Raw genomic sequence first — 21926 nt, forward strand, 5'->3', positions numbered from 1 at the left:
TCATCCACCGCTTGAGCTGCTTAAAGCTCTTCTCGATGGGTTGAAATCTGGTGAGTATGGCGGCAGATACTCAAGGAGTACTCCAGCACTTTGGCAAAGCACCCGTACACGCTCTGATCGATGGATGGAGGCGTTATCAAGCACGATTACTGAGGCTGGCCCTGGGTGAGGATTGCAGAACGGCAGCACTTGAAACTCTAAGAAGTCTTCTAGGATCTCAGATGTAATCGCGCCTTGAAAGATCTTATAGCTTATGTAGCCATCTATCGTCATGGCTGGCAGCAGCGACCACCGTTCTGATCGCCTGAAGCTGTGTGATAGCTCCACCGGCTCCCCGATTGGAGACCAGCCATACTTGCGGTCGCCCGTACGCTCATTGCAGGCGCTCTCGTCCAACGCAACGATCTGCTCCGCCTTATAGTGTTGCGCCATCCTGGCAAGATAGAGGCGGCGGAGTGGCTCACTCTGCTCCTTTGCCCGCTTTGTTGCAAGCTTGCGAGACCATCTCATCTTCTCTAGCTCTCGGTAAACGCTCGCAAGGCTTATCCTAACGTCGTACTCGTCGTACAAGAAGTCCCTCATCTCATCCATGTATGCGCCCGGTGAGCCATTGAGGTATGCCTGAAGGCCTTCGCGCTGAGCTTGCCGGAGTATAGATGGCCGCCCAAGTCGAACGCAGCGCGGCGGATAAGGCACGCCCCAAAACTCTAAGCTCAACCTCAGCTTTGCTACTGTGTTACGGCTCGCACCTGTAGCTCTAGAGATGGCTCGATCACTTTCGCAGGCAGCAATTCGGTCGAGGATAGCCTGGAGAACAGCGGGCTGCAAGCGGTGGCCGGTGCCTGGCATCGCGATGAGATGGGCTCGAGAAAATTGCAACACCAAAAACGCGAGTCAGTAGAGGCGATCGCAGCAAACAATGAACTTCAAATACGTTGTGGGTGTTAGAAAGCGTGGCTGCATCGATTTACTAACAAATTACTATAGGAGTTGATGTTCTTGGCCACCAAGCCAACCAGATCCAGGTGGCTCAAGGTATTTCGAGAAACACCCATAATAAGAAGATTTGTGTCAGATTAGATAAGATATTGCACAAAAGTGATGGATGTTTATGATTTATTTGTTCTTGTCTCTGTTCTAAGGTGCGCGCTGAGAGTTTTGTTCTGCTAAGACGCTAACCCGTTATTAGCTAGCGGTGTCGGCACTTTCGGCTCGACACGCCTGCTATCTGACACACCCCCTCAGCTTGGAAGGCATATTGCAAGCTGCATAAACTGGTTGATCGATCCTACATAATGAGGCCTTCCAGTTGCTCTTGCACCTCCTTGAGCTCAATCTCTCTGAGCGGGGCTTCTTCGCGCTCGACGAGTCCCAGTTGATCAAGGAACCTGGCCCATTTATTGGCTGGCAGTGGCTTTGTGAACCCGTCTGCGATCATGTTGTCAGACGGCACATACTCTACCTTGATCACCTTTCGGGTAACCTCCTGTCGTAGCCAGTGATTGTGTATGTCAACGTGCCGAAGCTTTGTTTGCAATTTGGCAACGTCTTCATTTACTAGACGGATCGTCTGAGTATTGTCGCACTTGATTGTGATAATTGGATTGCTTAGCTTTACCTGAAGCTCTTTTAACAACCGCGACGTTAAGATTGCCTCCTTAGCAACTTGTGATAGGGCAAGCAGCTCTGCTTCTGTTGTTGATGTTGTCACAGTATCTTGCTTGCTTGCTCTCCAGGCGATGAGTCCTCCGAACAGCTTGATTGCGTATCCCTGCGAGCTTTTCCTGTCCAGTGTGTTGTCTGCAAACGACGCGTCACTTGCTACCTCGAGGCCATCGCCTCTACCGAGTTCGAGGGCTAGGGATTCTGTTTTCTTGAGATACAGGAGCACACGGTCTGCAGCGTCTTGGTGTTCTGTACTTGGATTGATTAGGAAGCGAGCAAGTCGTGATGTTGCAAAGGCTATGTCGGGTCTTGTTGTGACTGCAGCGAATAGAAGCGATCCAATCTTGCGTTGGTACTTGTTGACTTCAGCTGGTGCTGCGAGTCCTTCTCGTGGTCGGAGTTCGATGCCTGACATTGGCGTATCATGCCTTACATTTTGGTGGTTGATGAGTTGACTGATTTTGTCGACGTATGCAGCTTGAGATAGCTGTATGGTCTTCTGCTTGCGATTGCGCATAACCTCTACACCGAGAAACCACTGTAAGTTGTCTCCTCCCGTACAAGCGTATTTTTCTTGGATCCAGTTGATGGCCTTCATGGCCTCTGATTCTTGCTTTGAACGGTACGCAACGATGATGTCGTCCACATAGAAGAAGATGATAACTCCGTCTTTGATCATGCAGCATGGCTCCTGTGGTATTTGTTGAAACCCTATCGAAGCAAGAGTTGCGGTGAATTCTTTCTGCCACAGTAATGGTGAGATCCGGAGCCCGTAGAGTGCCTTTTGCACTTTGAGTAGAGTGCCAGGCTTCTGATATCCTTTTGGCATCCTCATGTATATTTCTCTGTCGATTGCAGCATGCACAAAAGCATTAGTGACGTCGTATTGTTTCAGCTCAAGATCGTATTTGGCGGCGATTGCCATAAGCATTCTGAATGAGCGTCCTGCCAATGTTGCTGCGTATGTGTCTTGGGAGGTGATGTTGCGTTGTTGGTCTCCCCTTACTACCAATCTTGCCTTGCATTTGATGAGGCGGTGATGCTTGTCGAGTTTGTAGGTGTATACCCACATACAGTCTAGGATCTGGTGCCCTGCTCGTTTGACTGGTGATGCTTGGACCTCAGTCCATGACTTCATTTGTTGGTGACTCCGAAGGTGTGTCTTTTCTGCTTCCTTGAACATTTCGTATAGTGGATGGTCTTCCAGCTTTGAGTATGCTGTTGGGAGTGGCGGTAGCTGGTTACGATGGGGCTTGATTCCCTTGGATAGTAGTCTCTTCACCTGAGCCTTGTCGATTGACTTTCCTTCGTGTTGACCAATGTGTCCTGATTCGGTGCCGGCCATGAATGCGGCTGCCCATGGACTGGTCATTGATGTTGATTGGTTGGACATGTTCGTCATATCCTCGTTGTTCACCTCTCCTTGAACTAGCAAGGCCACAGGTGGAGGAGTTGGTGGCGGGGTTAGATATGCCTCTACCACCTTCCTTCCTTGGTGGTATCTGGTTTTCTGAGTGCGCGGGCTCTCTTCCTGCGTCGTATCGTCCTCGTAGAACGTCTCGGTTTCTGCTTGTTGGCTCTGAGTACCTGGGAGTTCGACTGTTCTCACCCACGTTGCGATTTCCTCTAGGGTGTTGTGCATGAGATTGTCCATCAGGTCCTCAGTCTTGCCATTGAAGATTGTTTCTTCGTCAAACACTACGTCGCGAGTGCTGATTACCTTTGCCATAGATGGGATCCATATGCGGTAAATGTTCGTCGACTGGTATCCCACTAGGTATCCAATCCAGGCCTTCGGATCTAGTCTCTGTAGCCTGGACTTTCCTCTGTGGGTGTCGTCTGTCATTGCGAAAGCCTTACACCCATATGCTTTTAGGTGAGCTTGATTTGGTTTTCGAGGTCCGGTGACTATGCCGTTCATGGCAGCTGCGTGTGTATAGAATATTTCGTATGGTGTCTTCCAATTGTTTGGGTAATTTGGCGTTCGATTGTATAGGTATACCGCCGCTCTGGTAGTTTCTGGCCAGAGTTCCCATGGAAGGTTTGCATCCAGTCGAATTGCGCGTGCCTTTTCTTTTATAACACCCCCTGAGCGCTCAGCTCCTCCGTTTTGAGCTTGAGTATCTAGAGCGGAGGGCTCGAGTTTGATTGATAGGGACGTGCACCATTTTTCGACCTCTTGTTTGACGGTAACGATCTCGTTGTCAGTCTCGATGACTTTGACTGTGATGTTGAATTGTTTCTTCATGAACTGGACGAAGAGGCCTAGGAGGCGAATGATTGAGCGAGCCGGTCTGTTGTCCTTGAAGTAGAAGTCCCATGTGTATCGGGACCGTCGGCAAGTGATCAGCATTTGGCTCTTCTCCTTGGTGAAACTGCCGTCCTCATACTCATGGAAGTCGATGGCTACCCTTTCACCTGGCCCTTCGTCGTTCAGTCTAGGCGTCCTGCGTATTTGTCGTTTCGATTTTGACCTGCCGCAGGCGTCACACTCCACGGTGGTGATGCCCTTGATCCTCACCCCCTCAGATTGCTGCACGAGGTGCTCGATCGCGGATGGCCCGGGATGTCCGAGTCGTTTGTGCCATAGTATGGCAGTAGCCTTTTGTGGTGATCGTTTGGCTCGATTCATACGCACATGAAAGGCTGAAGTTGATGTAGTAGGTGGCTCGATAACCCATTGCCCATAGTGTTCCGATAAGGTGGCAATGGTTGAACCATCCCATCGCCGTAGGCTTGTCGGGTCTCCTCGATTGTCCCACCATATACCTTGTCTTCGGAGCAGCCTGAATGATACGAGGCTGCAGAGGAAGTCTGGGCACCAGGCAACATTGCTTAGGTGTAGAATTTGTTTGCCCTGAGCCCCCTCTGCCGTCACCTTGACTGCTCCGTATCCTTGTATCCAAACCCTTGAGTTGCCAGCCCAAATGTAATCTCCCATCGCAGGCGGGCGTACGTCTTCGAGCCTTGAGAGGTTGTTGCAGATGTGCGTCGTCGAGCCAGAATCCAGGATGAATGCATCCTTTAATGGGTATCCTTGATTGCTCGCATTGAATGCCGCTTTCATCATGCCCTCGTCCAGCCTCGAGATCTCGCGTCCATCTAGTCAATCAGTGACTGAGTCCGGTGTTTGTGATGTCTTGATGTAGGGTGTAATCGATCGTGATGCCGTAGTTAGGCGTGGTCGCTTCGTTTCCAGGTTTGTTTCCTGTATTATTCTTTGTAAGTCTGCATCATGCTGAAGTTTGTACTGTACCAGCTTTGTGATGTGTTTGTTCGGTTTGAACCAATCTGGGGTCTCCAAAGTTGGGTTGACATAGTAGCAGCTACTGATGTCATGGCGTTGTTCACAAGCAGGACATATATCGCCAGCTTCTGCTGTATTCCTTTTCTGGAATTGCTTGGACTTGTTGCCAGGTGCATTCATTTTGCGTTTGTTTGTTTGCCTTTGGTTTCCCTGGCTAGGGTTGGTAGATGGCGCTCTAATTTGCACACTTGAGGCGTCCCCCTGTGTGTTCGAGTCGGATTCACCGCTCGCCGCGTAGGCTGCTTCACCCGTCATAAAGGCACTTCTTGATTTGCCTCGTGTTGGGTGAGCTAGGCTCATATGTTCGCGGAAGAGTTTCATCATCTGCCTTCTTTCTATATTGTTCCGGTCGCTTCCCGCTCCAGTGAATGTTGCCATCCATGCTGGGGCAATCTTAGAGACTGCTTTTAGGAAGTCGTCCACAACCAGCTTGCTTTGTATCACGTCCCCTATCTTTAGGGCTTCGGCGCGAGTTGCAGCTTGGTCGTATTCGCTGAGCCATGATTCCCAATTTTGCGGGCTTCTCATAGGTCTCAAGGAATCGTGGTACCTCTCTCGTACCCTTCTGATCTCATCGTCGAGGTCTACTCCAACTGCTACCTGGAGGTTTGTGATCCAGGTGCGGAGAGTTCCATGTTCCTCAAAGCAGCTCACTTGGAGGTGTGGGCTAACTGTTGCATTCAGGTGTCTGATCATTGCCGCAATGTTTGTGCGTTCGTCTCGATAGTTTCGTTCGCGTATTTTGTATGATTCAAAAACCATCTTGAATTCCCTTGAGTCCCCATCGTATGCCTCCTTCCCCTCCGCTGAGAGTTCTGAGTATCGAGCTGGTATGGCTGGAGTTTGAACAGCAGGGTTGACTATGTCAACTGTATCTTGTGTAGGCGCTCGGGCATTGGCTCTCGCGGTTCGTGTAGAGGAGGATGGAGCTGATGATGTATTTCTCAGAGCAGCGGCTGGTTCATAGTCGGATACGAGTGGAGGGAGAGGTTCGGTCGGCTTTGTACGAGGCTGTGTGTTGCCCGCTGGATCTACAATGTCCCAGATCTCTAGGGCTTCGCATTGCATCTTGATTTGGCGGTACCAGGGGATCCATTTGCTCGAGTCGGTTAGGATAACTGTCGCGTCCCTCTGGTTCTGGTTTATCGTCATTATTGCGTGTTCGTTGCTCTTTATAGAGGCAGTGAGACTCTTAATTGTCAGATTAGATAAGATATTGCACAAAAGTGATGGATGTTTATGATTTATTTGTTCTTGTCTCTGTTCTAAGGTGCGCGCTGAGAGTTTTGTTCTGCTAAGACGCTAACCCGTTATTAGCTAGCGGTGTCGGCACTTTCGGCTCGACACGCCTGCTATCTGACAATTTGACAGAAGGCTATTAAGAAACTTAAAAACAGCTTCTACTCTATCGTAATCAAGAAGGGTGTAGTTCAAGTTAGTGAGAAAGAGACATTATTCTTTATAAACACGTCTACTATTAAAGCGTAGCTACTACAGAATGGATATTGGCGAAAGATTATCACTAAGGTCAGTTATGTAAAGATACCCGTGAGAGAAGATCTTTGTAATCAAGTGTCATTTTAGGGCCCCTCAAAGAACAAAAAGAAGGGTCCTATCCTATACAGCATTTCGTACCCCGGAGTGTTGGTAGCGAGAGCTAGGAGCACCATTATAAAAGACTTGAATCTCATGCTATATCCTTCAGGTGAGCCTGGCGACTTTAACGTCGGACTCAAAGACCTTCAGCCAGGACAGACATATGTCATTATGGCATACGGTGCTACCGTTGTTGCGGACGAAAGTGGGAATGCTCAGTTCAAAGCGCATTCAAATGGTCGCACAGTGATACCCATTAGGAAGCAGGCCAAACATTAGTCGCCGTTTGTTTATCCTACAGAAGGGTCCTTGATTTACCAGCAGAATGAACCTTAGCCTATAACTCACAGTCTTTCGATCGCACTCTCGCTCACAGCATAATTCAATACAGACAATAATGGACGACCAGGAAACGTTTCTAATTTAGCGACTTTCATTGAGTACCAATTTACAAGGCAAAGATTGCATAGTGACTATACGTCACTCGCTGCAGCTGTAGGATACTTTGTGCTGAGTTCTGTACGCAATTAGTCAAGGTCACTGGTCGGTTTTGGATCGGCATCATACTGACCCTGTTGTGTAACGAGATATGAATGGTCTTCCCACCACTTCCGACTCAACTTCCATCCAGAGAGTCGCGTGACTCCCAATCTATGTGCGAAATGATTCTCAGCAGGCTGTGGTTTTGGCGTATTTTGCATATTCGAGCCATGCATTCTTTTAGACATTTCGCGCACAATTTCGAACCAATATTGCGCTGTATAGTTGCAACCCATCTGGGAAATTATAGGGGACTCTCCTTCGAATTTTCGCCGGATCTCGTGTTGTGAAAGAGGCGGGAAGCCCTGCTTATGGCCTATGGTGTTATAGTAAGCATCCAGAGTGCTAAAGGACAGGTTGAGATGGGGAACTTCGAAGACAGTGTGAAACAAAATATCACGAACAGCTTGGTCGATGTTGAGAGTTCGGTCTTTTTTCGCGAGCATAATAAAACGATCCCGTAAATGAGGCCAGTTCAGCATGTCAATGACGGCGGAGTGAGTAGGATTCCGTTGTAGTGGAGTTGGTCGAAACGGCTCCGGTATCTGTGCGATATTGTCTTCAGTGGGTGCCAGGCGCCACTGTATAATGGCTTCTAGTGTAGAAATAGCACCCTAATATAACAATTGTCAATTAGTAAAATCAACTCAGGCGAGTATCGGTAAGACAATAAATCTACTTACTACTCCCTGAAGATAATCGCCGACTCCGCTGTACCTCACCGCAACACCTACGGCCACAGCAGCTAGATCATGTACCATCTTGCTGCTCGCAATGTTCATGCACCTAAGCTTCAGGTCTAACAATGTCGCTGGTTCATGTAGCTTGGTAGAATCGTGTTGGACATCTAACTCTTCGCACAAATAGATCATGCAGGCCTTCTCGAGTGCATCCATCATTCGTACGTACGATAGTCTCCCAAAAGAACCAATGAGTGAATTAGGAGCTGCGAAGGTTGGTGGGCTCGGACTGAGAGTCCTGAAAAATGACACATTTCGAGCTGGACCATCCGGAAAATCACAAGGGGTAGGCATCACGAAGTGATCCAGGAAATCGTAATCGATCTCCCGCGAGAATGCGCCGAAAGGATCTCCTACCCTGTTCTCCCTCTCTATATCATCGCCCTCTAGTAACGAATCATGGCCGGCGTAGTTTGATAAACCCAAATCATCTGGTAAAGGGTCAGTTTCAATGGAGCCGCTGAGGTCAATGACGGGTACCAAGGTAGGGCTGCATGAGGGGTATGTATCCAGATCAAGATCTTGGCCCGTCAATGAGGATGGATAAATCGATTGGAGCTTTTTTTGCATCCTGCAGCAGCACAGTCGTTGTCGACGTTCGCCCATGCCGCGGCTGGTCGGAATGGTTGATGGACTGACGGCGCTGGTTGCCTTTAGGCTCTAGGAGTTTTTCGAAGATAGGGTCATCTTGAGTAACATCAGTTACAAACTGGCCTCGCCATTTGTTCGCATGCGACGGAAAAAACCACATACTCGCTGCCGCCTCTGAACTGTTGCTAATGCTCAGAAGCTTCTTGCGCATACGAAGGAGCGCCTCGTTCAATTGGTCATTCTCTTGCATTAATTCTGCATAAGCATTTACAAGAACCTTATTGTTCTCATGACTGCCTGTTTGGGCTTTTTTGACCAGCTCTATAAAGTTGGCTATATTGCGATTCTGGGTCAGCTTCTTCTCGCGGGAGCACCGTTGCGAAATGCGGTTCTGGACGCGTTTGCGTTGGCTCTTCTCATCCTCATTGGTGATGTTGGCTGCGCTACTAGATCTCTTTTTGGGCATTACTGAGTTGAGTGTAGGTATGCCGCTTGAATGTTGATGGCTACATTGACGCGATGTAGTAGCAGACCAAAAGCGAGATAACTAGCACAGCCCGACTTCCGTGCGGGGTGCAACTTAGGCGATAGCGCTACATACTCTATTTTCGAGCCTTGCAGTTATGCAGCGAATACGAGACGACCATGGCTGTGAAACAAGGTGGGCGTAGAGACGGCCCTTCCACCTGCAGTGCCAAGTGCCAAACGTGCGGGGTGCTCTTTGCCTTGGTTCCGCCCGGCTATTCGCAGTTTCCGTTCCGGTTGTGAGATTATCTCAGCAAGCTTAGACTTACGTGAAGGTGACTAAGACGCAAGTATGTAGCTACGCTACTTGCATCGCGCCAGTCAGGGCAAGAGCCCTATGTACTAGCAGCCCGTGCCACCACTCTGGCAGTGCATTGAAAGGTGTAGTATAGCTGTCCCCTATCGAACGTCCGAGAAAGGCATCAGATCATGTTTTCAACAAGCTAGGAGTCAATACGTCTCTTTTCGCGTTTTTGCTGAAGGCACGAGAGCTTTGATCAAAAGTCACCCAAGGAGAGACGACTACCATAGCCCCGAATCTGCAGCCAGCATAGGCAAGAGCTAGAACACTCTTGTTAGGATAGCGGCGTATAATATATCAAAGAAGTGTCAAAGCAAGATTATCACCAGCAGAGTCGCTACCAATGACAATCTTCGACTCATGAGCAACGATGCTTCTCCAGGAAGATTGTGGGCAGCGAACATGTGCGCTTAATAGTCCTGTATCACCTTCTAGGTATTCATCATCATCAGGTGTTCGCAATTCATAGCAGAGTTTGGCAGATGTGGGCTTACCTGTTTTTAGAACAGCGACACTGACGGACAAATAACCAAGGATCGAAAGAGTTGGCCGTTGATGCATGTTTGCAATGATGAATATGGTGCAGAAATTAGTGCTAGTATTTCTTGTGAGGATTGTTACCGAAAAGTTTACTACTATAATGATACCTAGGTATGTTACAATCGCATGTAAAAGGTTACTCCCGCTGTAGTAGGCATAATGGCAGAACATCAATTACCTCTATGCCAATGGTATTATATTTTTTCCCATGCGCAAATTCAATTGCGCTGCGCAGGAAAAAGGTAAAGGTGTGTCAGAAAAGTCTGACTGGCGCCAGAGTGGGGTAAGATGGCGACCGCTAGCTATGCTAACACTTGACGATTCGAGGAGTTGTGTCGATGAGGTATCCTTGTGAAGCGTGTAATTCCCACAGATTTATCTTGGGGACGTTATCATGGAAGCCTTCTTTACAACCGAATAAGTCTCTACACACAACTTCACAGTAAGACATCAAGACCATAGCGTATAGTCGATATCATGGGATTGTTAGCAGCACTGGATCGTGAAACCGCTGCGGTTTTGAGGGCCATACAGAGTTGGGCTCAATCTTTGCACCGAAGCGCACACTGTCTGTAATAGTCATTGGAGGAGGTGCATCTGGCCTTTTGTTGGCGTACAAAATACAGCGACACTTCGGCAATTTCACGTTGGATGTATTTGAAAAAAACCCGGCCGTTTCTGGCACATGGTATGAGAATAGGTACCCAGAGTATGTTCATTTCTCTTCTTCATGTAGTGTTAGGGGAGCTTGCGCTGATTACAATGAACAGGTGCGCGTGCGACGTCCCAAGCCACAATTACACATGGAGTTTTGAACCGAAGACAGACTGGAGCGCAAACTATGCCACTTCGGAGGAAATTTATGACTACTTCAAGAGCTTCAGTGACAAGTATGGGTTAGAAAAATTTATCAAATTCCGTCACCAAGTCATTGGGGCGCGATGGGATGAACAAGAGGCCTTGTGGCATGTAACAGTCCAAGATCTTGCTACAGGCAACACCATTGAACGGACAGCGCAAATACTCATCAACGCTGGCGGCATCCTCAACTCTTGGCGCTTTCCACCAATCCCTGGAATCAATTCGTTCAAAGGACCGCTGGTCCACTCAGCTGCATGGCCCAAATTCGGTCTTGAGCTTACCGGGAAGACGGTGGGCTTGATAGGTAACGGCTCGTCTGGGATCCAAATCCTCCCTGCGATTAAAGATAGAGTTGGGAAACTTGTAACATTCATTCGTGAGGGAACCTGGGTCGCACCTCCGCTAGGCGGCGAGTACAAGGCATATTCGAAAGAAGACAAGGAAAATTTCGCCGCGGACAAGTAGGTCCACTTAGTTCTGCGCAGGGAGACAGAAGCCCAGTCCAACAGCATGTTTGGAATTTTTCATCAGGGATCGCAGCAGCAGAAGAGCCTCCAACAGTACATGAATGGTTTGATGAAGCAGAAGCTCGGTAACCCACAGCTGGAGAAGGTGCTGATTCCCAAATGGGCAGTTGGATGTCGCAGATTGACGCCGGGCACCAACTATCTTGAATCGCTCAATGACCCCAAGGTACAGACAGTGTATGGCGAGATCACCAATATCACGCCTACCGGCGTCATTTGCGACGATGGGAAGGGCGAATACCCTGTCGATGTGCTCATCTGCGCTACAGGGTTCGACACGACTTTCAAGCCGCGATTTTCAGTTGACGGCGCCAGGGGCGCCAAGCTTCAGGACATGTGGAAAGGTGCGTAGCGCTGCTGGAGAAGGTCTCGTTGAGAGGAGGTCTTGTTCCACATGTCGAATAATATCAGTGAAGATATTGACAACGCTACACAGATGAACCTCAAGCATATCTAGGCATCGCAGTCGACCATTGCCCAAACTATATGTTCACTCTAGGTCCCAATTGTCCTATTGGCAACGGCCCGGTACTCATCAGCATCGAGGCAGAAGTTGAATACATGATCAAAATACTTTCGAAATTCCAAAAAGAGAACATCAGCGCTTTCGAGGTGCGCAGCGACGCAGTGGAGGATTTCAACCAGTGGACGGCTACATGGATGAAAGACACCATCTGGGCTGAACCGTGTCGATCGTGGTACAAGGCCGGGTCAGCGTCGGGCAAGATCCTCGCTTTGTGGCCTGGATCCACTCTTCATTATCTCGAAGCGCTGCGTGAACCACGCTGGGAGGATTGGATCTTCACTCGCCCGAGCGGCAGCAATCGGTTTCAGTATCTTGGTAATGGTCACAGCACGGCTGAAGCAAATGGAGGCGATTTGGCGTATTATATCCGCAATCACGATGACTCATATATTGATCCGTCGTTGAAGAGGGTGCATTGCCCTTCCTTAGGATGACAGGAAGGCTGCTAGACCTGAAATTTATTTCCTATCTATCCTAGTGTCGAAATAGATGGTGCTCGGCAACAAAACTGCGTTGTGAAAATCTGCTGCTAAGCATCGACATCACTTACATATACCATCATAGATGGTGCTCGGCTCTAGAGATTAGATAATGGAAGATGAGACTGCTCACTGTGGTCGCTTACCCAATGTGGTCTGGAATGTGTGCATGTGATAAGAAGGTGAGGTAACCAGAGCTGGAGTTCACATTCCTTTTCCTTCTGTCATGAAGAAGGCATCCTCATGCGAAACTAGCTAAGCAAGATACTACGTGTGAGTTCCCCAGGTATAGAGCAAGTCAGTGCACAATGTCATATTTCCTGGCACGGTGGTGTGAGACTAGGGTTGGGCTAGACGTATAAACCCTTAGGAGCGGGGTCTGTCATGTGCATGTGTTCTCTCCACCCTCGACTTCCCTCTAGCTCGTTGGATAGCAATTGCGTGCATTGGCATGCTAGAATTGAACATTACATCAAATCCCCGTTCCACTCACTTGCCCTCCATCGGATTATGCGGCTTTAGCTGCGAGAAAATCCCCGTACTAAAACCCTGCATACCCACCCTCACCCAATCCGGCATCGCCCGCATCCAAACCGTCAGCCCAGCCCATGCAGGAATGAAAATGTTCTTCGCCCTGCCACCACACACGATATCCGCAATCTTCTTACCTAGCGTCTCAGGATTCAAAGACGCTATGCCAGGCCCGAGCTTAATGCCATTGAACATTTTCGTGTCGACGGGTCCAGGAGACACGCAAGATACGCGCACCGAGTCTGCCTTGTGGATGCGTCGTATTTCGCCGTGTAGGCCCTCGTATATGGCTATCGCGGCGGACTTTGTTGCTGAGTAGTCTGTCAAACCGGGTGAGCAGGTGTATCCTGTTTGTGAGGCTACGATTAAGAAATGGCCGTGGTTCTTGTTCACCATGCTGGGAATGAAGGTTTTTGCTGTCCAAAGAAGTGCGAGATTGTTTACGCCAAAGGTCCTGGAGACCGGTGTTAGTAGGCCAATCATGAGAGCATGGCATATGGACTAGGGCATCCCAGTCGCGATTGCCAACTTACAGGTCAATGTCCTCCTTGGATGCTGCGAGAATAGGTTTGCCCCTGCAGATGCCGGCATTGGCGATGGTGATGGTGGGCTCGCCAACATCCTTTCTAATGCGCGCTGCGATAGACTGTAACTCATCGAAGTTTGTCAGATCACATTTGTAGTAGTGCATCTTTGCGCCTATATTATACGTTGATCCTTCAGTATGCGTGTCGACAAAAGATTTGGAATAGGCCGGGTGTATGAAATGGCTAACCTTTAGTATACGTCAACGGGAGCACGTCGAGAACAATGACATTAATGCCCCTGGCTGCTAGTGACTTTACAATCTCAGCTCCAATACCACCAGAACCTCCAGTAACCACGACGATTTCTTTATTCCAATCGAACACCGCGGGTGCATTGTTGCTATTGAGAGCCCTGTCGTTTGCCCAACGATTTAAATACCAGCCGAGCACAATACTACCCAAGGCAAAACTTCCTTTGGAGAGTGACTGCATGGTTTTAAGGGCCACTACAGTATGTCTTGTGGTCGCTTCGAATGCAGGATGGGAAGTGATGATTGCGGTCAAGTTTTCCATGTTGGCGTTTTTGGTGTGATGAGCGGTCTATCGATAATGGCAAGGCGAAAAACATGTTCATATATGAGTTCAAGGGTTAGAAAATAGCTCACCAATAAGCTAGCGAACCTTCCTGACCAAAAAGACCCCGTGCGGAGCGCTATAGAAGCTTGAATTTTAGATCCTCTAGCCGTAGTCAGATTTTGGTGACAAGATTTCATGCTTTGGTTAGTCGATCCTTTCGTCGAAGGATGCGAGAGCTAATTTTCGCGCTCAAGTTCCTACATGTTTGTGTTTCAAGGTTTCTAGTGCAGGTATCAAGGAACGAAAGCTTTGTAGCGTCCCAGCCCACGACTCCAACATCTTCTCTTTGGCCGAACAGTCGCAAACACGATCATGGCAACATCAGCCATCTCTACGGTCCTCGGAAAGACGAGCGTCAAGAACTCACCTTCCGATTTTTCAACTACCTGCCGGGAGTTGAATGAAACATTTGCTTCGGGCAGAACGAAGTCGATCCAGTGGCGCAAATGGCAGCTGAAACAGCAATGGTGGATGATAGACGAGAACGAGAACGAGATCCTGGCCGCACTAACAAGTGATTTAGGTCGACACGAAATGGAATGTCGTAGCCCTGATATCCTTGGATTAAAGACGGACATACTCGAACACATTGAGAAGATCGAAGAGTGGGCGGTGACGAAGCCCATACACGATGCAGGCCTGCTTTTTGGGCGTCTGGGCAAGGCTCGCTTACTTATGGAGCCTCTGGGAGTCGTTCTGATCATCGGCGTTTGGAACTTTCCCTTTCTTCTAACTATTCAGCCGGTTTTGGCTGCTGTTGCTGCTGTTGCTGCAGGATGCTGTAGTCATCAAGCCTTCAGAGATGGCTAAGCTAATTTCATCCTACCTTGACCAGTCCACTATCCGGGTGGTGACGGGCGGACCTCAGGAGACTAGCAAGCTCTTGGAGAACAAGTTCAATCATATTTTCTTCACTGGGTCTGCAAAGATCGCTCGCTTCATCACAGCTGCAGCCGCCAAGCACCTCACTCCCACGACTCTTGAGCTGGGCGGCCAGTGCCCGGCTATCGTGACGAAAAGCGCCAACATTGAGCTTGCAGCGAAGCGCATCGCGGCCGTCAAGTTCCTCAACGCGGGTCAAATCTGCCTAGCAGTCAACCATGTCTTTGTTGACCCACGTGTTCACGATGAATTTCTAAGCAAACTCGAGCATTATATGCGCCAGTCCGCAGACACAGGCCATATGTGCCGCATCATCAATCGCCGAAACTACGGCCGTCTGCAAGACATGGTGAACAAATCTGAAGGCAAGGTGATTCATTGCGGGCTCGGACCAAAAGGCAAGAACAGCATGGGCCCCATCATCGTAGCCAACGTGTCTCTCATAGACTCTGTCATGAGCGATGAATTGTTTGGACCTATCTGCCCAGTGCTGAAGGACGCAGTCAGCGAGGCCATTACAGCCATCAACAGCCTTCCTCGGCCGCTGGCACTCTACATCTTCAGCTCGGACAATGCTGAGACGGAACGCATACAGTCGGGCACGATTTCTGGAGGTGTTACTCTCAATGACGCGACGATGCATGCCGGGGTGCCCAATGCGCCCTTTGGCGGCGTGGGGGACTCGGGTATGGGCTATTACCACGGCAAGTATGGTTTCCTTGGGTTCACGCATCAACGCACCGTTGTCGAGCCGCCTACATGGCTAGACTACGTGATGGGCTTTCGATACCCACCTTATGACATGGGGAACTTGAGTAAGCTTGCCGTGCCGAATAGATTGGGTTTCCGCAAGGGGGAGACGATGGAGGATCAGATCCTGGGCTCCTCGAGGAGCGTGCGAGTTCCGTGGCGGTCCTTGATGTTGGTCGGGGTGTTGGGGTCTTTTGTGTACTGGATTGACAGTCATTGAGAGAGATAATATGATGTCGACTATGGCGAGACGACGAACAAAAACACAAAGAGAGGATTTGAAACTGATTAGATTCGCTAACTATCTAGGCCACTCGGGTGGATAGGCACCGGGAAAGCAGCTGCCCACGTCGTAGCCCAGTCGGGTAACGTCAAAGGTGGCGGGCGAGGACAAGAAGGTCAGCGTCTCCAGCCGTCCGTCGGGGGCATGGAAGTCGCTCTCTATTGTATCAAAGTAAGCATGCTTGAACAGCTGGGCAGTGGTCTCGCGGGCGGAGCGCATGTACTTCCCGACGAGCGTGCCCATGTGGTCAAAGTGGCGCGGCGCAAAGTTGGGATGCAGCTGGCGCAGGCTCAGCTGAAGGGCGGGAGAGAGCTGGCCCAGACGCAGCAGCCGTTGATTGTACTGGTTCAGCGAGACGTCGACACGGTAGCTGCCGCCACGGGTCGCGCGCTTGTCGACGGCGGCGAGGATGCCAGCGAGGCCGATTTTGATAGTCGGAATTGGGCAGCGGCGGCACCACGGGCTCCGACAAGCCCATGAAGTCGCCCATGGCCCAGGCGACGCCCGTGACGCAGTCGGAGATCTGCTGCCAGCCCGCACGTGATGCCAGGGGCCCGTGCCATCCGTAGCAGTTCTCGCGCACCACGACGATGCCCCGACCACGGCGACGAGCCACAGCGCGGACATAGGCGTCGCCAAAGCCCAGCCGCTCCAGGGCGCCGGGGCGATAGCCGTCGAGGATCATGTCGGCGTCGTCCAACAGGCGTCGCAGTGTCGCGCGGCCGTGGGCTGTCTTGAGGTCCAGCGAGACGTCGAGCTTGCCCAGATTGCCGTCAATCAGCAGCGGGCCCATGTCTGGTTGTGTTGGGCAAGAGACGCGGATGACGGTGGCGCCAAAGAGGGCGGCCAGCTTCGCGATCGTGGGCGTCGCGATGACACGTGACAGGTCCAGCAACCGCAGGCCCTCAAGCGGGCGGCGTCTGCCTGTGTCTACGCTGGGATAGGGCACCGCGGGCAGCTCGTCCGTGTCAAATGTGTGCAGCGTGTAGAGACCGTCGTCGCGGATGGCCTTGGCCTGCGCACTCGCCGCATATTCATCTGCCCGCACACACACGCCGCCGGCCTGGCGCCAGTGCTCGTTGGCCTCGACGTCTAACCACTCGGCGTCGAAGCGTGCGACTTTGTGCGCATACGCCTCCATCATGTCCTCAGACGTCGTGAATGCGCTCTCACGTGCCATGCCCACCATGGCCAGCGACGCGTCGGGATTCATGCTGCCGTGTAGGTGGAAGAAGCGCCCATCCCTGGTGCGGTACATGTTGGTGCACAGCTGCCGGTACGGGTCGAACGTGCGGCCTAGGTCGTACTTGAGATATCGCCCCGCGAGCTTCGCGTCGCTGAGCGGCTTGTCGTCGACTGTAGCCAGCGCCGACGACATCAGGAACAAGCTCGCCATGTCCATGTTGATGCTCACCCCCTGCAACACGTCGAACCGCTCCTGCACAATCGCGTTGCCCATGGTTGCCACCAGCGCTCACAGCGCTGCGCTCGACTCGCTGAACTTCAGCGGCACCGGCAGGTAGGGCGTGTCCATGGTGCCAGCAGCATCGAACCGAGTCTTATCCGACAGCCCAACTACTTTGGCCGAGAGCTGTAGCCGTTCATCGGGAAGGAGCACTTGGCGAAAGATGCGCTGCGCTTCTTTGCGCAGCGAGTAGAGCTCGGCTTGGGCTTGTTGAGACTGATCGTGAGATGCCATCGTGTCTATTGCAATCATTTCGCCGCTTCGCTTTACATAGCCATGCACGTACTTATCCCAAGTCCTACTATGCACGTGCACGCGCTTCGTCATCGACAACGACTCCCAGACGCCGAGATACGTATGTCAGAAAAGCCTGACACACTGATACGTAAGACCTCAGCTGCGCACCGGAACCTCTGGAAAACAGCAACAACCATGAAAGCACCGCAATAACGAACCTTGCTTGCACGATCTACACTGCTTCCCACTGCTTCACTCATACTCAGCTTCAATCATGGTCCACGCTAAGCGGCCAGTCCTCGTCGCCAATGTCAGCGGTGCAACAGGCGACGGTCCACTAGCCCTCTATCGCGTCGTCAGGGAGGGACCGGTCGACGTTGTCACAGCAGACTACCTCGCTAAGGTGAATATTGGTATACAACCTCAAGTGTCATTCTACAACAATACTGACTCTGCAGCACAGCATGGCTAGCTCTAGAGATGAAACAAGACCCCACCAAAGGCTATGAGCCTAGCTTCCTGCGACAGCTTGACCATGACACTGCACACACAGTGGCTAAAAGGGGCATCAAGATTGTCCACGACGGCGGCGCCCTCAACCCCAAAGGCCTGGCACAGAAATGCGTGGAACTGCTTCAATCATACGGCATCAACCAGTTGAAAGTCGCCTATGTCGAGGGCGATGATGTCAAGGGCTTGCTCCAAACCATAGCTGCTCCTGGCTATGCTCCTCATCTCGATATCCCAGACCGCGACCTCTCACACATCACATAGCCCATCCTAAGTGCAAATGGCTATGTGGGTATGTCTGGAATTATTGCCGCCCTTGAGATTGGTGCAGATATCGTCATTTCTGGACGATGCTGTGACGCTAGTCCCGTCATGGGTGCGTACATGTCCCATTTTGCTGTTTCGACGTGCATTTCTGGCTGACGCATGTGGTTGTAGGCGCAGCGGCCTGGTGGCATGGGTGGAAAGAAGACGAATATGACAAGCTCGCCGGAGCCCTTGTAGCAGGCCGTACTTATACCTTCCGTCGGAATATCTTACGCCCCCATCTCCACATGACCGCAATCTAACCTCACTGTGACCCATACAGACTGCATTGAATGTGGCTGTTATGCTACGGGTGGCAACTTCTCTGGTTTCAAATCAACTTCCCAAAATTGGAACCAAGGATTCCTGGTAGCTGAAATTGCCGCTGATGGCACCTTCGACATTGCCATGCAGGATGGAGCGCGAGGCCTCGTGAGCAAGGACACCATCACCGCCCAGCTCGTATATGAGATCCAGGGCCCATTCTACCTCAACCCAGATGTGGTCGCAGACCTGCGCAAGGTTCGGGTTGTGCCCAATGGCAAGAACAGAGTCTCAGTATCTGGACTTACTGGTTCACCCCCTCCCCCCACGCTCAAACTGGCCATCTGCAGCCAAGGCGGCTACCAGACAGAGTTCTACCTTTTCGCGACCGGTTTGGACGTCAAAGATAAACTTGCGGAGCTGCAGGATTGCCTCGATGAAATGACCACGAATCGTTCAGACTACAGGGTTCTCCGGGTTGACCAATACGGCACCCCTGGTGTGAATGCCTCTTCTCAAGCCCTCGCCACCTGCATGTTCCGTGTGTTCGCCCAAGCAGACAAGCAAGAGGTACTCGCCACTCTCCCAAGGACTATTGGCGGGTACGGTCTGGGCGGGTACTGTGGCCAACATGCCTGCATGGACTTTCGCATGGTTAGTCCCTCGCCGTACTGCCAGCCGCACCAAATGCATTGCAACCTAACTGACCGTGTAGTTGGTGCCTCGGCCTTTTGTAAGCTACGAGCTATTCCGCCTACCATATGCCGACATCAAACTTCGCGTTACAATGGGCGACCAAACAAAGGCAGTCGCGATTCCGCGTCAATCAAGCCCCTTCACAGGACAGATCAGCCATGAATCGAGCGAGGAGTACGTACCCAGTGCTTCCGGCAATACGACTCGCGCACCGTTGGGCGCTCGTGTTCATGCCAGGTCTGGTGACAAAGGCTCGAATGCCAACGTGGGCTTCTGGGTAGTCGACGACGATGAATACCAATGGCTTCGCGCTTTTCTCTCCATCGAAAGAATGAAGCAATTGCTTGGCGACGACTACTGCGAGCGCTATGCGCTCGAACGATTCGAGATCCCTGGTCTGAACTGCGTGCATTTCCTGGTCAAGGGCATGCTGGAAGGGGGTGTAAGCTCGTCGTATAAGCTTGACGACCTGGCAAAGAGTTTTGGCGAATTCTTGCGTAAGTGTGCCTTGTTGATCCAACGTGCAAATGTCGTTGACTAATATTCATGTGCCCAGGTGCAAGGGAAGTCGACATGCCAAATGAGTTTTTAGAACGAGGCAGAATCTAATACACTAGTGCGCTGTTAGAGAGTTATATGTCACGATGTTCCACAGCCACAGGGTTTAGCCACAGGTAGGCCAGCCACCGGGGACCTATCAGAGCACTGTCGGTCCACACTAGCTACGATTACGTGCCTTAGGAGTATATCATCCCTTACGGAGCCTTAATTAATCCTTAAGAATTCGTCTTAATACTGAAAAGGGCCGGCCCTGAGGGCAATTGCCAGAAAGAATTAGATGAATTCGTTAACCTAAGATCTATAGAAGGCTATCCGGCTATATAGTTTCTTCGGATAAATATCCAGCTTCCGGATATCTTTACTGGTAACTAATTTGTCGGGTGGGTCCTTCGTCCGGTATCGGCAGGTTCTAATGTTCTGGTCTCTAAGGCTTCTAGCCAAGTCTTATCTAACTAGGCCTAGCCTATTATATTACCCCCCCGCTGCCCCTCTATATTTTGTTCGAGCTCTCGGTCCCTCTATCACTATCCCCGCCACAACACGCGATCCTATACCTTACCGTAATTGTTGTTTCTCCGCCTGCGCCTTCTTCGCTTTGTTGTCGCTGCTTCTATTACGTAACTTTACTATAGCTAGCCCTCTAAACTTTGTTAAGAAGCGTAAGAACGCCTACATCGTTAACGACGATAATAATTTTAACTTCGCGTCTCTGCCGTCCTCTAAGCGATAGCAGCGGACGTCTATAGCGCTGCTTTCGTCTACTCCTATTATAAGTACAGCTTTACTTATCTTATCTTAGTATCCTTATTAACTGCTAAAAAAGCCTGCTTTTAAGCTGTCGTCGTTAAAGTCGGACGTATCTGCCGCTAAAGCTATCCTCTTAAGTAATAAGTATGGCGTTACTACTACTAAGGAGCCTATAGATCCCCCGTTGCATGCCTATTACTATCTTAATAGGGTTAATTACGCTAGCTTAAGCCTAGAAGATAGGACTTACTATACCTATAAGGTAAATAAGGTCGCTTATATTACTATAAGTTCTATAATCTTTACTTCCTCTACCTCTACTAACTCCTAGAGTAGCTACTAGTCTTTATAAAGCGGGCGATTCTAATAGTCTACCTTTTAAAGGACTTTAAGGTCGCCTCTAAGCGCATAGTCGTTACTTTACTAGGCTCTACTACTTAGGTCTATCTCTACGCTTACCTTATGGCCCGCGTAAAGCTTCTAGCTAAGAAGCGCAGCTATAGTAGATATTAAGACTTCCCTAGTAGCGTTGACTTAGACAAGGCTAGTATAATAACAGCTATTATAAGTAATACTATCATAATAGTTAAGGCCTTAGGGACTCTTAACGAGCAGGTTAATAAGGCTGTTATCTAGATTAGGTGTCTTATAGGTTATTCCCTTATCTCCTTTAGTTACTCTTTTAAGCTAACTAGTATATAGAACTACGCTATCGTTTAGGCTTATATTACTATTATCGACGAGATCCGCGCGCTCTAGTACACTATTAAGAACTTCGCGGCTACTTAAGAAGTTCTAGTAGCTAATAAGGTACTTACATCTTCTTTTAATAGCACTAAGCAACGTGCGTAGGCTACTAAGTATTATAAGGAGGTCCTACGTAATCTAGGTTGTGCCGTTAATAAGGATAGTAAAACGGAGTAATTATCTATTAGCTCCCTACTTATCCTCTAGCGTTCTCTTAATAGTCTAGCTTATATTCTAGCGTCTTTAGGTAGTCTTGTAAAATACCCCTATAGCTCTTTATTACTTCTTTAATAACTTATTCCTTTCTAATATTTTATTTATTTTATAAGTGTCTTATAGTAATGTGTAGTATGCTCTATTATCTCCTAAGGGATAGTACTCTATTCCTTATAATCTCCTCTCTTTTTTTTAATTCTTCTTATTATCTCCTCTACTATTACTACCTCTTCCTTTACTCTTCTCTCTCTTCTTTACTACTTCCTTATAATCCCCTAGGGAATCTGCGCCTTTTTCCCTTCTTTATTTAGCTCTCCGCTAAGCACTTAAGCGTAGTTTATTAGGTTCGCCCCTCTAAAAGTTACTAAGT

The 21926-nt window shown here is 49.9% G+C and overlaps 12 protein-coding genes across 12 annotated transcripts; 6 read left to right on the plus strand and 6 right to left on the minus strand.

The window, feature by feature from the left end:
• On the minus strand, positions 1-849 carry PtrM4_106990 (DDE-3 multi-domain protein; the record flags this gene model as incomplete). The annotated part of the gene is made up of 1 exon (XM_066107728.1): positions 1-849. The coding sequence occupies one exon, from the start codon at positions 847-849 to the stop codon at positions 1-3; it is 849 nt and encodes a 282-aa protein (XP_065962177.1).
• Positions 850-1288: 439 nt separating this feature from the next.
• Positions 1289-6124, minus strand: PtrM4_107000 (uncharacterized protein; the record flags this gene model as incomplete). Its single annotated transcript, XM_066107729.1, has 2 exons — positions 1289-4767; positions 4996-6124. The coding sequence occupies 2 exons, from the start codon at positions 6122-6124 to the stop codon at positions 1289-1291; spliced, it is 4608 nt and encodes a 1535-aa protein (XP_065962178.1).
• Positions 6125-6661: 537 nt separating this feature from the next.
• Positions 6662-6847, plus strand: PtrM4_107010 (uncharacterized protein; the record flags this gene model as incomplete). The annotated part of the gene is made up of 1 exon (XM_066107730.1): positions 6662-6847. The coding sequence occupies one exon, from the start codon at positions 6662-6664 to the stop codon at positions 6845-6847; it is 186 nt and encodes a 61-aa protein (XP_065962179.1).
• Positions 6848-7095: 248 nt separating this feature from the next.
• On the minus strand, positions 7096-8905 carry PtrM4_107020 (DUF3425 domain containing protein; the record flags this gene model as incomplete). Its single annotated transcript, XM_001936035.2, has 4 exons — positions 7096-7722; positions 7792-8279; positions 8488-8535; positions 8602-8905. The coding sequence occupies 4 exons, from the start codon at positions 8903-8905 to the stop codon at positions 7096-7098; spliced, it is 1467 nt and encodes a 488-aa protein (XP_001936070.2).
• A 1662-nt stretch (positions 8906-10567) lies between these two features.
• Positions 10568-11131, plus strand: PtrM4_107030 (Pyr-redox-3 multi-domain protein; the record flags this gene model as incomplete). Its single annotated transcript, XM_066107731.1, has 1 exon — positions 10568-11131. One exon carries the CDS (start codon positions 10568-10570, stop codon positions 11129-11131), a length of 564 nt encoding a protein of 187 aa, XP_065962180.1.
• A 45-nt stretch (positions 11132-11176) lies between these two features.
• Positions 11177-12153, plus strand: PtrM4_107040 (uncharacterized protein; the record flags this gene model as incomplete). Its single annotated transcript, XM_001936034.2, has 2 exons — positions 11177-11537; positions 11630-12153. 2 exons carry the CDS (start codon positions 11177-11179, stop codon positions 12151-12153), a joined length of 885 nt encoding a protein of 294 aa, XP_001936069.2.
• Positions 12154-12687: 534 nt separating this feature from the next.
• PtrM4_107050 (DltE, Short-chain dehydrogenase) lies at positions 12688-13829 on the minus strand (the record flags this gene model as incomplete). Its single annotated transcript, XM_001936033.1, has 3 exons — positions 12688-13183; positions 13263-13428; positions 13505-13829. 3 exons carry the CDS (start codon positions 13827-13829, stop codon positions 12688-12690), a joined length of 987 nt encoding a protein of 328 aa, XP_001936068.1.
• A 375-nt stretch (positions 13830-14204) lies between these two features.
• Positions 14205-15744, plus strand: PtrM4_107060 (PutA, NAD-dependent aldehyde dehydrogenase; the record flags this gene model as incomplete). Its single annotated transcript, XM_066107732.1, has 2 exons — positions 14205-14600; positions 14728-15744. The coding sequence occupies 2 exons, from the start codon at positions 14205-14207 to the stop codon at positions 15742-15744; spliced, it is 1413 nt and encodes a 470-aa protein (XP_065962181.1).
• Positions 15745-16054: 310 nt separating this feature from the next.
• On the minus strand, positions 16055-17266 carry PtrM4_107070 (CaiB, acyl-CoA transferase/carnitine dehydratase; the record flags this gene model as incomplete). The annotated part of the gene is made up of 1 exon (XM_066107733.1): positions 16055-17266. The coding sequence occupies one exon, from the start codon at positions 17264-17266 to the stop codon at positions 16055-16057; it is 1212 nt and encodes a 403-aa protein (XP_065962182.1).
• Positions 17267-17281: 15 nt separating this feature from the next.
• PtrM4_107080 (uncharacterized protein) lies at positions 17282-17506 on the minus strand (the record flags this gene model as incomplete). The annotated part of the gene is made up of 1 exon (XM_066107734.1): positions 17282-17506. One exon carries the CDS (start codon positions 17504-17506, stop codon positions 17282-17284), a length of 225 nt encoding a protein of 74 aa, XP_065962183.1.
• Positions 17507-17783: 277 nt separating this feature from the next.
• PtrM4_107090 (DUF1446 domain containing protein) lies at positions 17784-18283 on the plus strand (the record flags this gene model as incomplete). Its single annotated transcript, XM_066107735.1, has 2 exons — positions 17784-17922; positions 17973-18283. The coding sequence occupies 2 exons, from the start codon at positions 17784-17786 to the stop codon at positions 18281-18283; spliced, it is 450 nt and encodes a 149-aa protein (XP_065962184.1).
• A 30-nt stretch (positions 18284-18313) lies between these two features.
• Positions 18314-19894, plus strand: PtrM4_107100 (uncharacterized protein; the record flags this gene model as incomplete). Its single annotated transcript, XM_066107736.1, has 5 exons — positions 18314-18395; positions 18458-18529; positions 18609-19243; positions 19305-19782; positions 19842-19894. The coding sequence occupies 5 exons, from the start codon at positions 18314-18316 to the stop codon at positions 19892-19894; spliced, it is 1320 nt and encodes a 439-aa protein (XP_065962185.1).
• Positions 19895-21926: the final 2032 nt, after the last annotated feature.

The sequence above is a fragment of the Pyrenophora tritici-repentis genome, chromosome 5 (assembly GCF_003171515.1).
Source record: "Pyrenophora tritici-repentis strain M4 chromosome 5, whole genome shotgun sequence".
NCBI classification, from domain to species: Eukaryota; Fungi; Ascomycota; class Dothideomycetes; order Pleosporales; family Pleosporaceae; genus Pyrenophora; species Pyrenophora tritici-repentis.